General features: G+C 37.4%; 1 protein-coding gene across 1 annotated transcript in view; it reads right to left on the bottom strand.

Annotated features, from left to right (window-relative positions):
• Positions 1-621: 621 nt before the first annotated feature.
• LOC126849955 (uncharacterized) overlaps positions 622-15,956 on the bottom strand; it is a 131,678-nt gene continuing 116,343 nt past the window's right edge. Inside the window, exons 5-16 of the mRNA XM_050592433.1 lie at positions 14,861-14,997; positions 12,945-13,233; positions 11,999-12,261; positions 10,064-10,216; positions 9,210-9,404; positions 8,154-8,542; positions 7,752-7,988; positions 5,424-5,603; positions 3,548-3,695; positions 2,529-2,795; positions 1,850-2,184; positions 622-1,049 (exon numbers count right to left, since the gene is read on the bottom strand). Of these exons, the coding sequence (XP_050448390.1) occupies positions 710-1,049; positions 1,850-2,184; positions 2,529-2,795; positions 3,548-3,695; positions 5,424-5,603; positions 7,752-7,988; positions 8,154-8,542; positions 9,210-9,404; positions 10,064-10,216; positions 11,999-12,261; positions 12,945-13,233; positions 14,861-14,997 (2,933 nt within the window). The 3' untranslated portion in view covers positions 622-709. The remainder of the gene's footprint in view (positions 1,050-1,849; positions 2,185-2,528; positions 2,796-3,547; positions 3,696-5,423; positions 5,604-7,751; positions 7,989-8,153; positions 8,543-9,209; positions 9,405-10,063; positions 10,217-11,998; positions 12,262-12,944; positions 13,234-14,860; positions 14,998-15,956) is intronic.

The following is a 15,956-nucleotide window of genomic DNA, read 5'->3' as shown; positions in this document are numbered from 1 at the left end:
TATTATATATATATATATATATATATAAAATGATTCAGTCTTTTTGTAAAATGAGAAAATTGTGAATTGGCAGTATATTGTTAGAAATTATTAAATAGAGCCAGACGGCTGCTGCAACGTTGATCAATGAAAAGTTACAAACACGCTGGATTAATCCGCCGTTACACGTTTTCTTTCGTACTTTTCGTTCCGATGTAAGAACATCTCAATCACTGCTGTACACTATAATTCTTGACACTCCCTATTAATCAGATCATCCGACTCTTTCAACTCTCTATCTTTTTCGGCTGTCATTGTTTCTTGAATGTAAAACGAGATCCATCTCTCTCGACTAGAACATCCGATCGGAAACGAAATCCGCTTGTTCGATAAAAAGAAAAGAAGAAGTTTTTCCACTCGCCCAAGTCATCGAGCATCGAACGCGTTTTTCGATCATAGGTGCGATCTCTGATTCTTCCATCTAACGTGCCGTATTTCTTGCACGCGACAGTTCTGCGCGTTACGCGGAGGCAATTCCGCGGATCCTCCGCCAGCGACGACGACGACAACAGCTGGCTCGTCTTCTTCAGGAGAGTAGGAGCGAGCAGAGTCTGGCCGCTGGTCTATGGAGGACCGCCGGAATCCGGATCGACGACGACGTGAACGACGGCGATCGTCACACGGTAGTAACCCGATCAACCTCGACGTAACGCACAGAACTGTCGCTGTGTCAGCATATCACTTCCTTGCCGTCGATTATCGCCGTCTCGGACGAGATGCTCTTCAAACGATGCTGGGATATCGAACGGCGGCCTCGCCGCCGACAGATCCGCCAGACGATGAAGCAAGCGACACCGAGAACGGTGATGATGACGAGCGCGCCCAGGGCTAGCTGCAGAGGTGGCAGCCGCAGCAGCACGGAGCAGTGCGTCAGGGCCTCGTCGTAACCGGAGGGACAATGGGACACGCCGTCGCACCAAAGCGAGGCGTTTATGCAGGCGTCCAATTCCGGACAACGTTGCTCGCAGTCCCGCGACATTTGCAGACCTGCCGTTGACGTCACTGACGGTCTGCGGGTCAGAGAGGATCGATAGAGTTATATTGTTCCGTTGCGTGACGACGCGGCTCTCTCTCTCTCTCTCTCTCTCTCTCTCTCTCTCTTTCTTTCTTTCTCTCTCTTCCGATTTTCACCCGCTCAATCGAGGGCAGATGACGTTGAGCGGATATTAAGGTGTTTTCTAGAGAGAAAGAGAGAGAGAGAGAGAAACACTCTCGAGCTGCTACTTTCTTGCAGCTTTAATATTTTGTTTGAGGTAGATCAAGAAGCACAAGGTAAACTGAATTGAATTTAATTTCTATAAGGGAAGATTTTCTTCTGCAATATTATTGTATTATTAACATTTCAAAATGTCTATATAATAATTTATAAAAAATTATATGGAGCTTTATATTTATATAACGCATTTTTTCTCCAGAAAAATGAAATTATCAATTATTAAAATTATCATTTTATGTAACGCGGAGATGTAAAACTATGTGAGATATATACTTTAAATTCTACATTTTATATATGATTTCAGTTTAAAATCTTTATAGAACTTCTAATTGCAAATATCTAAAACGTGTTTATTAGGGAAATTTTCTTTTCTACGATAAATTATTCTTCATGAAAGAGATTGAGGAAGTTATAGATGAGTTACGGCAAAGTTTAATGAAGGGATCTTGAGAAGGAGATTGCATTCGTGAAGACTCTAACAGTTACAAGGCCTCTGTTATGCTCGCTTTATCGGAAATACTTTGTCTACTTTCAATAATACTTGTAGAGTTCATATTCACGTCTCTCTTTTACTCGTGAAAGTATTGTTCTTACCTTCTGGTGAGCTCGAGCCATGTGATTGTGTAGGTAGCTGGCTCTTCTACGATAAATTCCACGGCGATGGTCCTGATCGGATCTTGTCCCGGTGCGAGTATCATCGCGTTACTGCTCACGGCCCAACCGTCGCTGAAAATTTCCACCACGTGATGCCTCGAGTCAGCAGGTGGCTTTGGGCAAACCGACACGTGGATCGCGCCACCCGTGTGCACGACGATGCGATTCTTGGTCGCGCACTTCGTGCTGTTCGACATTATTATGCCGTGCATTTTCACGTATAAATATTGACCCGGACCGGGATCGATCAGCCACGGTTGATTCTCGCAATTTTTCTAGAAACGACAAAAGAAAACAGTGGAAATATAATTAAATATAATTAAATATGCAGAATGACTCACTAGAAATTGCGATTTAAAATATTCTGTTTATCTTTATTATTTTTTATTTTATCGAGATTTATGATATTTACATTTTTTTTTCAAGCTGTTAAAACTCAAGTAATATCGCTGCTTTTGCTAAACTTTTTCCTATTATTTTTTCTATTATTATGAGCGCGTACGCAAACATAATTTATCTCTTCTCGAATTTTTTCTCTTAAGCCCAGAATATGATGAATAAGAATTATATTAGATGTCAGTTTCTAGCGAGCTTGTATATAAAGCTTCACCATGTTTACCTCATTTTCCTCGGATGTGTATTTAATTTCACCAGACGGCCCCCTAACTCTGCGTTTCTGCATGCATTCTGCATGCACCGTTTTGACAAACTCCCAGACGCCTTCGAAGAAGAGATTGTTGTAATCATCCAAAGCGTCCATGGATAGAACGGTGAAATGCACCTCGGCGATATTAGAGGTGGTTTTGATATTGATAGGTAACGATCGATTCGAGCAAAGACAATCGCGTTGAATGGATGGCGCATTTGGCCAAGGTAAATCGAGCACCTGAAAATAAGCAGCAAAGAGGAATGCTTCCGATCGCATTTATTCTCAGAATCCTATTCTTCATTTACGGCTTTCCAATTAATGTGCGCCATGTGGCTAAAGAAACATCCTTTGCATGCGGCATGAATGTCAATAAATCATGCCGCTGCAATCTCAAAATCATGTTCCACCAATCTCGTATCCGCTTTATTAGAAATCTAACTAATAATACAATTCGGTGCACGTTAAGATCTGATTCATGTCGGTATTGACGGTACAGGAAACTTATGGAAACTTCAAAGCTTATCGGCCTATTTCGATCTCTCATGTTTCGAACTAGGATTCGAAGATTGCTGATACTCGCATAGATAAACTCACGAACTTTAATTACTAGATCAATGCTACCTATTAATACGTAGCTTTTATTATATCCAACTAAGATAATTCACGTCGCTCATAATTTTCGAATTTTAGTCTTTTGGAGATAATTTCTCACACACACACACACACACACACACACACACAAATGGCAATGTTTTATTAAATTAAATATTAAATTATTTAATTAAATATTTAATAAATAAATATACAAATTTTTTTCTTGTTATATGTTTTCAAATTTTACATACTCCAACTAAAATATTAATTACATAATATCCAAAAGCAGATTAGCGATTTTATGACACGTATCGATTGCAAAACTTTCGCGGCTGCAGGTGCAATGGATTTATCGTGAAACTTAATCACGATTAGCGAAGATTTCTATTACGTACCTTAACGGAAAAGTTCTCAGAGCCAACGCAGAGCAGCCTATTGAAATCGGTGCTGTTAACGCTGCGACAGGTGCGATTCCCATTGAGGAGCTTGTTGAACCTCAGCTTCACCATCTCGTCGTGTTCTCCTTCGAAGCGGTACACGCAGCTGCAAAACCCGTTCTGGCCTGCACTTTCAGCACTTAATCGAATCTACACGCCTCGCCGGCCAGGCAAAGGAGCCGGTTCAGTGATCGATACTGCAGGAAGATTACGAGGAGCATCGAAGGTTGGACGCTCGTTAATCGGAAAGCGGCTCACAAAGTGATTTTAAGGGTGTATCATGGTACCGTGCGACCACCATTACCGAGTTTCTCGTCTCTTTTTTTGGACATCTCAGCCAAATTATTTTCGCCAGAGAACGTTTCTGCCTTTCACTATCCGATCGAGAAATAAATCTCTTTGGCGAATGCAAATAGCAATTTTACTGAATTGAATAAGATGATTTTTACGTTTTATCTGATCGATCAACGTACATGAAAAAATAATCCAGAAAGCGAATATTTACGTAATTTACGTAAAAAATTTTTAATTTTTGTGATAATCTCTGATATTATTACATTCTATAAAATACCGATAAACTTTGAATGCAGATGGTTTACCTATAAGAGGGAGTATATTTCTAGAATATTTTATAATAAAATACTTTTTTTTCTCTCTGTACATTTTGCTGAATGTTACAGCAGAAATTTTTACTCACTGGCGGGAAGATCTTGGTCTAACGGCGCAAAGCTCATTTTACGACTGTCGTAAAGTCTAACTGATATTTTATCGAGGTTGAAAGATTCGATCCCGTGGACAGTAATAAAAGAATGACGCGAGCATACGATAGGACTGTATCAAGGCCGTATCAAAGACGAAGCGTGTATATTCGTTCCGTAAGGGAGGACACTTTTCGTACTTTATCGTAAATATCTAGATTCTATGAGTCATATGATAGCTATAAAGATTTTGCGAAAAGATGTCTGGGATCTGAGATATAAATTGTTACAGATCACGATAAGTTTTCGTTATGGTAATATCTGGGATGGATCGCCAGATACAGAGATCTGAGCAATATTTAAGTCTTCTGTTTCTGATGATGCGTTCACCATAATATGGTACAAAAATTATTATTAGCTTATATCGAAGTTTGATATTTATGAATGAAGAAATATGTATTCATCGATATAATATCTCAATAATCTGCCAATCTGTGGATTTATCAAAATAACGAGAATAAATACAAATGATAAAACTTTGATGGATGTTTTAATTATGACAGACACAGTGTATATTATAATATATTTTGAATCGCGGCTTACTGTGCGACATGCAATTCTAATCTCATCTCCATTTGCGCAATATATCATGTATGAATCGTTTGAACGCGAGAAAAAGATAGAAAAAAAAACAATATATAATTTATGATGAGGCGACATAAACGGCCGTTGTTAATAACAGGCCGCCATGAGTTGATGAATGGTAACGAGTTAACGATGTCATTATCGTATCATTATATCGTTATATTAGCCTACACAGTGGTATTTCGAAAGGATACGGTCCCACTGTAGACGATGGATTGTCATAATGTCAAACTGTCAACATTCTATCGGCGAACGAGCAATTACGAATAAATGATAATGTGTCGATCGACGAAGTTGTTACGCGAGATTATAACTATAAATTCCGTCATAAATTCCAAGGCGCGCGCTAACCACGTGTTGGGCAAGCATCCAGTTAATCGACGTTCAACAGTAAACGCATATTTTCGCTAAGCAAATCCAAGCGAAATATTTTTCCCGATATTTGGAGATATATTTAATTCGCTATCGTAACGATAATATCGTATTCTTACCTTATATTTTTCGACCCTCCACGACCGTACAGGAATATATCGCGGGGACCCCGGAATTTACGATCCGGGTAATGGTCTCGGTTGCGACTATAAAAGATACGGGAACATGGTCCGCTACCGTATGGATCGCCATCCTGGTGAAGATCGACAAATTCGTACAGAGCGCGAAAGTTGACGGGTCTGGAAAAAATGATCATTTTATATCGAATTAATTAATTTATTAAAGCAAAAGTTCTGAAAAAAATATATTAATTATATCGCTTATATATACGAGATATGCGAATACAAAGCATATTTGCTATATTTACGAAATTAATTCATGAAAGAATTAAATAAAAAAAAATAGAATTTGTACAGAAAAATAAATTAATATAAATTAAAAAAAATAATTTCATTCTCTCTGTAATAAGGCAGTGTCTCCAATCTCTTAAAAACATCGTATTAAATTCAAACACGTTAGTACCCCTTGCGTTTACGACTGCGGGAATGGATATTAACAACCGCGCGCGTGGAAATAAAGGGTTAATATGTGTTGTTGTCCGGTGCGTTGATGAAGATCGACGAACCCCAGCGGATTGTGGAAGCCGATGGGCCTTGAAGAGAGACGTTGCACCGTGCGGTTACCGGGATGTTATTAAACCGGCCTGAGCTTATTATAAAGCTCAAGCCGTGTAGGCTTTACTTGGCACGGAAAGGATTAACTGGACCGTGCGATGTATCCGCATTGCGCGTCGCTCATCGTCGATCGAGCACGCCGTGTCTACACGCGTGATAGACACGTGCGAGAGATTAAAAAAAAAATAGAGAGGACGATGACACGGTAGATCGGCACGTGGCGTGATAAGCGAATGTAACGCGTGTAAAATGTGAATTGGAGTATGTCACCGACGAGTCGCGGAAAGAGTTCTCAATTATTCATTGACAGAAACGCCGATCGGAATCTTCGTCGCGTGCACTTTGAAGAATTATCGCGTGCGCGAGCACGCATGGGAAATAACGTAGGATGGGAGAAAAGAGAAATATCCGCCGACAAAGACCAACGTGATCGTCATTTAATTTATTTTTGACAAAAACTAACTTTAGGATATTATAGTGCGGATAGTGCTCAGTTTTTGTTCTTGGCAATGAGTCTTTTAATATTGAACAGGTTTTTAGATTTTATAAATCTTTTTCCCTCCCATCACTTTAAATTATTCGTCGAATGCAAGAGCTTCCGATACAGTATGAGGCATGCATGGCATGCACACACAGAGAGATTCATTTAAATAATTTTTACATTCACGAAGCAATGCAAATCAAGAGGTATACGTAATATTTTTGAAGGATGGGAGGAGAGGGTACGTAAAATTAAGCAAATGGAGGATGTGGAGGCAGCTGCGCGTCTCGGCATTCCTCTAAATTTCACTATCTTTCCTTCGCAAGGGAGAGAACGGGGAAAAAATAAAGAATCCTTCCTCTCTCATGAATAACCTATATTGTAGGTAGTAGTGGAAAGAGCGTAGAGCGCGGCGAACGAATGAAACGTGCTGTTGCGACAGATATCGCACGTCATATTGCTATAAAACGTTCTCGCATATTTCGCTTGTAACGCTCCGGCGGTTCGATCCAGTGTTGTAAGCAAATCGGTTGAAACGCGAAATTGCAAGAAACGTAAGTTGTGTAATATGCGATTTTTTAAAATCGTTTCACTAATATTCGTCGATACAACTTGCCAATACACACATTCTCTCGAGATTTTTCGATGGCCCATTAATACTTCTTTGCACGAAATGAAAATATCGAAGAATGAGAATTTACAGATATCTTTTGTATTTTTAAATTTTCTCCAATTTGCACGGCCAGTTGCATTCGTGTATGCGTTTTCCAATTTTTCTTTTTCTTTTTTTGTAAATAAATATTTTTTGAAGAGCGTTTGAATTAGTGTCAAAGTAACGTAAAGATCTAGAAAATTAATATAATCCTTCAGGATATAGAAACGGCTAAAATATAATCGAATTTATTAATCCAGTGATATTATTGCGATATTGTTATTTACGAGTTCGAATTCAATTAATTAAGGGATCTCTTACAGAAGTTACATAACTTTTTAAACGAATATCAGAAGTTCAGACAGTCTAGTGAATTCAATTAAAACATAGGATATAAGCGATACTTTAATTCAAATTAATTTTAATTTAACTAATTTCAAAATATATATTTTATATATAAGTTTAAATTTATATTAAAGTTAAAATAATTTCAATATTTTCACGATGAAATATCGGTTAAATAGTGGTGTACAAGGAATTATAATTTCAATAAAAAATTTCAATATAAAAAGATACTTGCCTAAGCGCCGTCGATTCAATCATGCGCATCTCAATAGTTAGACTGCTTCCAGAGGAGACGAAGCTTTCCCCCAAAGAGCACGGACGACTAGTGTTTTGCAGGATAGCGTGATCGCAAGTCTTCGGCACTTTATCCTTGCAATATCTCGCTAGCAACGTAGTGTTACTCGCGGGACGTGCAAGAACGGGTTGAACCGGGTCGCCCATTCTCTCGGCGTAACGCTGACGTTCCTTCTCACTGAAAACAGAAACACATTGCGTTGACTCTCCTTCGCGAAAATGCTGTTTGGTAATAAAGAAAATTACGGCGACTTGAAAAATTAAATCCATAAACAGTTGAAGTTGCCATAATCCCAGACAGATAAGGCAATTAAAAATTAGAGAAAGCAAAATAATATACTACCAGACGACATCGTTGCATTCCGATAGCGGCATCATCTCGCCATCCCAGACCATCAGCGTCGTGGAGCAGTCCTCGTCCGTGGTAGAGAGACTGGTGCCCACGTGGAACTTGAGGATGGATAACCAGACGCGAAACTGCGGCTGCGGCGGTCTCGGGGCCGGTCTCCTCCAAATGGCACCGGGTTTTTGCTCCGGGAATTTGGGCAACGGACGCGGGGGCGCCGGACTCGGCGCGGCGGGACCAGCGCCGCGAAGATGGTAGAGGCACGTGCTGTTTCTCGGCAGTGAGTGACGGGGCGACGCCAGGACGCCACCGCCGGTGCCCCTCAGCCAGAACTCGCAACGTTTATTCTTGGCGTAGGTGGGCGATTCGGCGTCCACGAACGTGACCTGGAAGCCGACGCGCGTTCACGTTGCGTGCATCGGGGTCGGACTTCGCGTCGTCCCCGATTCGCCCTCCTCCCTTCCTCCCACTTGCAATGGGAGGTTGAGCGGATTGCCCGAGCGATCGCGTGTTTGAGGTTCTATCTGATACGAATGTATTTGCTGCTGTCGTTAGGGAATTTTACGGGATAATGCGAGCGTTGGTGATATCGTTGTTCGTACTTTACGATACGGGAGCTCGTTGAATTTTATGCGCAATCAACGAGGTGAAACGAATTCTCAAATTTCCTATTTTCCTCAGTGGAGAAAGATGAAGAGAAAGAGATAATAATAATTTATATCTAACTTTAAAAGATTTAGAATAATTATGAATATAATTAATTTTATGATAATGTCTTATTTTGATATACGTAATAATTTTTTTTATTGCCGCAGTTGCATTGATAGAATTAATAATGATATAATCAATTAAAAAGCTATTAAATATAAATGCTTGTATTCAGGAGTCATAGTTCAAACGCAAGACACGATTAATTTTCCTAAGTATTCTCTCTCGGAGAATGTCTATACATCTAATGTGTTTAATTTTATAGGCGATTAAGAAGGAACGGATAGATTAGACATTAATTAAGGTGGTCATTATGCAATTTATGGCGAGAGCTCTCTCACGTACTTGCACTTCTAATTGAAATCCATGTAGGGAATGGGGCGGCGTCGGATGTAAGAAGGTGCCATAAGGGGAGGTAGTAAACTCCACAAGGATCTCCGGACCGCTGCTGATGGCCTCCGGTACTGGTTCTCCGCCGCCGCAAAATTTTAGAATCACGGGCTCCCTGGTGGTGTATCCGTCATATACTGTTACATAATCCTGTAAAGGCAAATTTATATCTATCTCTCGTGGAAGAGGTAAGCGTAATTTGAAAACAAATCTATCAGTTCCTACGTACAGTAAATCATCATCAATCTATATATAATTTTTTCATATTGATATCTAATTTGTTCAATTAATATATAAGTGAATATCCTAACTATAAATTTATTATTCTCTTTTTATTACTTGTATACTACTAAATATTATTTTTTAAAGCTCAAGCCATCAAAGAATTCTTGCGTTAATTTGTTAAAAGATATTAACATTAATAATTAGAATTGGAAAAGTTTGATATATTAAATGATATAAAACCGCAAAAAATATTATCGGATTTTCTCTGAAAAAAAGAAACCAGAAAGCCATATAGAATCGAAATAAATCATCGCAAGGGGGTGATTGAATTTGTACGGCTGCATTTAACTCGCAATCGGCTCTACGCACTGACAACAGAAATATCACACAATCGTGACTTTTTCCGACTATGATAAAGAACGCAAGAACTTGAAAATTTTTGAACACTGACAGGAGATCACTATGCAAAAACAGAGCTCCTTGGCAGACCGGTCACGTGTTGCCTCGCTACGCACCCTCTCTTTTCTCCGTCTTTGTCTCGAATTTATAACAGCTAATCCAATTTTCGCGGTGGCTTTACGTACCTGAACGACGTCGCAATCTTGCCAAAGACGTAGCTCCCGGGGCGGCGGTTCGGCTTGAGTAGCTGGTCGCGCCCTTACAGCTACCAATTGACCTCGGGGCTGTTTTACGTGTATTAAAGCGTGTTTGCCCGCCGGCACTTCGTGCTGTCTCACCTACATACATACATATGAGTGAGTTTATTTTTGCCTATTCACGCTATATTCTTCCCGCGTATAAAGTCATTATTTTAATGCTTATATGCATTATACGATAAAATATATTTTCTTAACGACTAAAAATATAAATATAAATATAAGTATTATAAAAGCTGCAACAATATGAAATGATATCAGTTTTAATCCTTTTCGTTTTTTTTTTTTTTTTGTTAATTCAAAACTAATTTTTATTTTTCAAAAAAGTTATTATATTACTATTATGAAAATGATTATATATTTAAGAATTATATAAATAGGCCTAATAGATTTTTGTAGAAAATTTTTGAGCAACGGAATATTGAATTTATTTTTACTTAGATGTTAATCTGCATCAGATATGAATATATTTTTTACAACTTAAAATAATAGTAAATATAATGTGCTTTATTTCAAAAATCATTAATTTATTTAGTACAAAAATAAATCTAAAATTTGTTATTTACTCTTTGTTGATAATATTGATAACAGAGCAAAAATGTGTTGAATCGATCTTTATATAGACATCGGAGACTTTACGATGTTGAGCGTAAGTGCGCGGTATAGATCAGAATGGTTGTATCAGAGTTTTTGAAATAAGATAAACTTTTGGTAGAAATATACTGATAGCGAGCTTCGAAGTCGTAATCGAAGTCTATCTAGCGTAAGTCCCACGAGTGTCCGCCTGTCTATAGTTGTATACGAAGAGGATAAATGACCGCCTCGAGTTGTTGAAACGGGAGGCCGTAAATTTTGCCGAAACCTTCACGTATTTCATCCATCGAAATGACTGAGTATCGAAAGGTTGATTAGTTTCGGGACATCAACTTCAATGACGAATGCTGGCATTATAACCGTCATTGGCTATTTCATCATAAATAATAGCTTTTGTACGAAAATAAATTTTTATTTTCATGGGGAAGAAAATAAAAAGTTAAATAGAGATCAAAAAAATAATTTTAAAAAAATAGTGAAGAGAGATTAGGAATTTTGAATTTTTCTTATCTTACTTTCTAAATTAAATTTGTCCTAACAAAATCAGAGTGACACCTTGCCAATTCTTTGCGAAAATATTGTCAATGCGTTTGCTCACGTACAGAACCTCGTACTTGGCTGCCGACCAATTTTGAATTTTCTACTACAAACAAAAAATTGTACCGGCCAGAAAGTTGTCTCTCTCTCACGTTGATTTACGTGACGAGGAAATTTACACGAGATGCTAAGGGGAAATAATGGCCACCGGAAGAGAACCATCCGAAAATTTGTTAACCGCATATGAGGGGAAGCGAGCCATTTTTACGACTTCCATTGCAGGTGTGTCTGCTTGAAGCAGAATTATGAGTCGCGTTAAGAGAAAGGATCTCTGTCTCACTATGTCTGACTATATCGATCGTATATCTCTGCCGCGCGATGTGCAAATTAATTCGAGCGATGATACATTATCGTAATGATACGCTTGATACGATGGAAACGTTTCCCTAATGAGCAATCTAAAAAGAAAAATGCAGAAGATGGAAACTCGTATAAACGCATTTTTTGCACATTGTTGAATATTGTTAAATTTTTTTTCGCATACTGTTTTATTGAATTTATGTAGTATTAAATATTCCATAAAATATGAACAGTAAAATCACTGTCACTAGCATCACTTAATGTACAATTATATCCTGCGATAACCTTTTTCTTTTTAATTGTTTATAGTCTAAAATAAAGACGCATCGCACGCACTTTTGCCAATGGTGGTACAATTTAAGCGAGCCTTACCGCGTAATAGCAGGTGAGATTGCGGGGATAGAGACCGGGAAAGTTGGGCGACTGCAATCTGCACTTCTTCCGGTCGCAGTCAGTGAATATACGGGAGCAATAAGTCCCGGATATTAGGTCCCCTAAGAACTGCTCGGAGCTCGGCTTCGTAGGTAGTGGCACGTGTTGCTCGACCATTTGCACCGGCATCGCCATCGACGTGTTCACGTACTCGATGGATGTACGCTCGGTCGACACCGGCATCCCGGCGACCTGCGTTATTCCTGACCACGTGACATTGGAATTTTAATCATCGACGACGAAAATATCGGGAAATTCTTTGTCCGCACAATTTTAATGGTCGCCCGTAATGATAACCAACTAATGTAATTTTACAAACGAGACTACTTCAAACTCTGAACAATTTTTTTGTCAAATATCCTCTCAGGAAATCTATTCGATTTTTTTTAATTAAACGAGACACAATTATACATATTTGGGCAAGTTTTTTTTAAATATATATTTAAACAAGAATATAATCACATAGTATCACAAGAATATAATAAATTTTTAAACTCGAAAAATTTATACATCTTATATTTATAAGTGTCGTAGTTGTACCAATAATTACAATTTTTTATTATTTATAACACAAAATATTTTATAAAATAAATAATGTATTATATAATATTCTTTTTTTATATATACTTTTAATCTAATAACGAGACAACATTTCATGATAATAACATAATGATATTTATAAAAAAACGCACAACGAAAAAAAAAAATGTTAAATTTTACTCGAACAGTCTTCTTACAAATAACGTCTAAATTTGTTCCGAACTGATTTCAACTGAAATGAGTACACGAAATAAAGGCCATAGAACGTGGGACAAATGTCGAACGTGTCGCAAGCCAAACTTCGAGATACGTGCTCGAAATCTGTAAACGAAAGCTGATCACCTACCGACGAAGGGATTTCCGTAACGCACCACCGCATCGGACTTCCTGATCATCTTGTACGCCATTCTAAAGTCAAAGTTGAATCCCGTCTGATCTTTACTGAGCCTGAGCAGCTTGAGAATGATCGAGACACTGGGTGTTTCGCTGTAATAGATCGCGGGTCCCCAGGATGTGCCGCACCAAAGACCACCGACGTCGGGACGTTGTGCCTCCGAGATCTGCAAGGATCCATCGGGACATCCCTCCGCGGTAAATGACACGAATTTCCCTAAGGTAAAACTGTCGAAGGTCAGCTGCAACCACAAAAGCCCAACGTAAATAATGATGAACAAATATTAAGTACTGTTTAGTCTTAAAAAATTAAAATAGTTTTAAAATAAGCTTTTTTGAGATAAATAATCGAAAGATACTATTAGTATAGAAGAGATTCGAATTTATTAAAGAAAGGAATATTTTATTATATTTTAATCTATTAAAAAATATAAGGCTGATTTTCTAGGGATATTACATATTTTTATATTTATCTTGTATTTATTAAATGCCTACTTTTATTTTCGATTAATTTTTCAAATATGTTTTCCTAAATTTTATTTAACGATTGATATCGTCGTGATTGGATGAATTATTTTACTGCAAAAGTTGCCTTTTTATATCGCCGATCAAATAAATTCACATCGGCATCCTCATCGATCATTGATCGAGCCGTCAGAAATGGATAGTTTGCACGATTTTTCATACGAAAGAGCAGTCGCGCATGTCTGTCCGCGTCGCTCGATTAAAATATCGACAATCCCGCTTTTTGGCGATGATAGAAAGCAGTTTGCATTCGTAGTCATGTGTGAGTGACGTGATTGACGTGTCAAACATTAATCAAGAAATATTTATATGCAGCACAAAATGCGCTTGTTATACTTAAGAATATTTAGTAATGATTGTTTCAAGTTTATTTATATTTTTTATTCAAGTTACTTAAGTTTTTTTTTAAAGAAACTTCAGAGTAAGTGGATTGCAAATTGGAGCCTCGCAAATTGACTTGAACATGTCGTACATGATTGTCGGACATAATTTCGTGCGGTTGCCATATTCTGTTTTTATATCAATGTGACTTTTGGCGAGGCTGTGGCTCCTTTGAGAAAGAAACGACGACAATAAACATATTTACGCGTAGGCCACTGGAGTAGTGCAAGAGATTCTCGTGACCTGCGTTATGCAGATATGAGAAAACCGGCAAATATTACCGTGTAAATAATTCGGCGACTAGTAGTTAAAGAGTTTTTGTGTGCACTCTCGAGAAAGTTTTCGCACTCTCGAAAACTCGGCGTATGGTCAATTTTACGCAATTGTCGGAAAATTCGCGACGTTTATTAAAAATTCCGCTTTTAATTTCTCCGCAGAAAAGTCAGGCAGAAAAAAATAATTTCCTTTGCTGTCGCATGAAAAATGAATGCACAAATGTTTTCCGAGATATGGCGAATATTTCCTTTGCTCCACGTGTGTTTCGATCGCATAATTTTTATTCGATATTCTCTTTAAGAAACGCGTTTGGAGATAATAATTATCTTGTTTACGCAAAAAAAAAAAATTATTATTTGCTAGGACTCATGGGCTTCAATAATTTACGATTCGTTAAAAACTTGAGTATTCGAAATTTAATTTGCTACATAAATCTCCAGCATCGTTTTGTCTTCCTTCTTCTTTATCGTTTTCTAATTTCTTTAAAGAACTTCGTTACTTCGTTAATGCATACTTTAATTAAAGTCAGATTCAGTGAAATGTAATTTGTTACAAATTTCAGAAACGCGTTTTTTTTTATAGTTTGTGAAGAAATGTTGATAAATAATATTGCGAATATAGAACTTACATAATATTAATACTGATAATAATTAAAAACATTTTTGAATGATATAAAAATTTACTTACCTGCACGATATCACCAAAATTGCCACCTGGCGCGTTAAAGGTGAGCTTGCAAATGTAAGGCACCTTATCTTCTTTCGGTCGATGCAATTCCAGATCATATGTCTTCCCCACGTCACCATAATATGTTTTATTGCAAGCTGCAACATGAATATTGAGATATATTTTAATATTTTACATTCTTTCTATTCTTATAATTATATATATCGATACTTATTTTTATTCTCTCTCCTATTTATTTTTATTCTCTCTCCTGAGATTATTTTCGTCCAGTTCATAAAGTGTTTATGATATCAAAGTACTCGCCTATTATTGGAAATTTGCTCGACACATTCAATCCCTATTATAACTTTGTGTGCATGCATATGTATACGTTATGTAATGTTACATCTATTTTTAACATCTCAAAACTTTATCAAAGTTTAATTTATTATATTTTCTGATTCATATAAATATAAAGAGCAGTCAAGAAAATAATTATATAAATACGACATATTACAGATATAATTATTTCGATAATTTTTACAATCCTTATAATTTTGATATTTTGATAGCTCTTTCTCTTGTTCAATAGCAGAGAGATACGTTGCTCTATAGTGAATTCCGCCTTATCTTCTTGAAACCGATTTCTTACTATGGCCAACAACGTCGTCATGGCCGTCCGTAAATTTTCTTTTACGAATAGCATTTTTCAAACTCGGAAGTGCACTTCCCAGAGCCGTGAAAAATCGTATCTGTAGCTAAAAATTTATGGGAAAGGAAGATGGTCGACGAGCATGCCTTTCTGCAATATTTTCATCATATTTTTTTCTCCGTAAAAAATATTGCAAAATCTAAATTTTGTTTTATACTTACAAGGATGTATTAATTAAGAATTAATTAACTTTGAATAATTCTTTTATCTTGATTTTTTACGTCACAATTTTAGTTATAAGTCATTAGCCGTTATGAGAACTCCATTTTAGCTTTCTACGGAATTAGTATTCTTGCGAACGGCTACTGGAATTAACTCGATTACAGAGCTCTCAATGTAATCGCGAGATTAGAGACAGGTTAAAATAAAGCGCCTGTTCGTCGTAATAATCCAAACGTTTCTGTT

The sequence above is a fragment of the Cataglyphis hispanica genome, chromosome 5 (genome assembly GCF_021464435.1).
Source record: "Cataglyphis hispanica isolate Lineage 1 chromosome 5, ULB_Chis1_1.0, whole genome shotgun sequence".
NCBI classification, from domain to species: Eukaryota; Metazoa; Arthropoda; class Insecta; order Hymenoptera; family Formicidae; genus Cataglyphis; species Cataglyphis hispanica.
The sequence above is the reverse complement of the archived record's forward strand: the minus strand, read 5'-3'. Positions and strand labels throughout refer to the sequence as shown.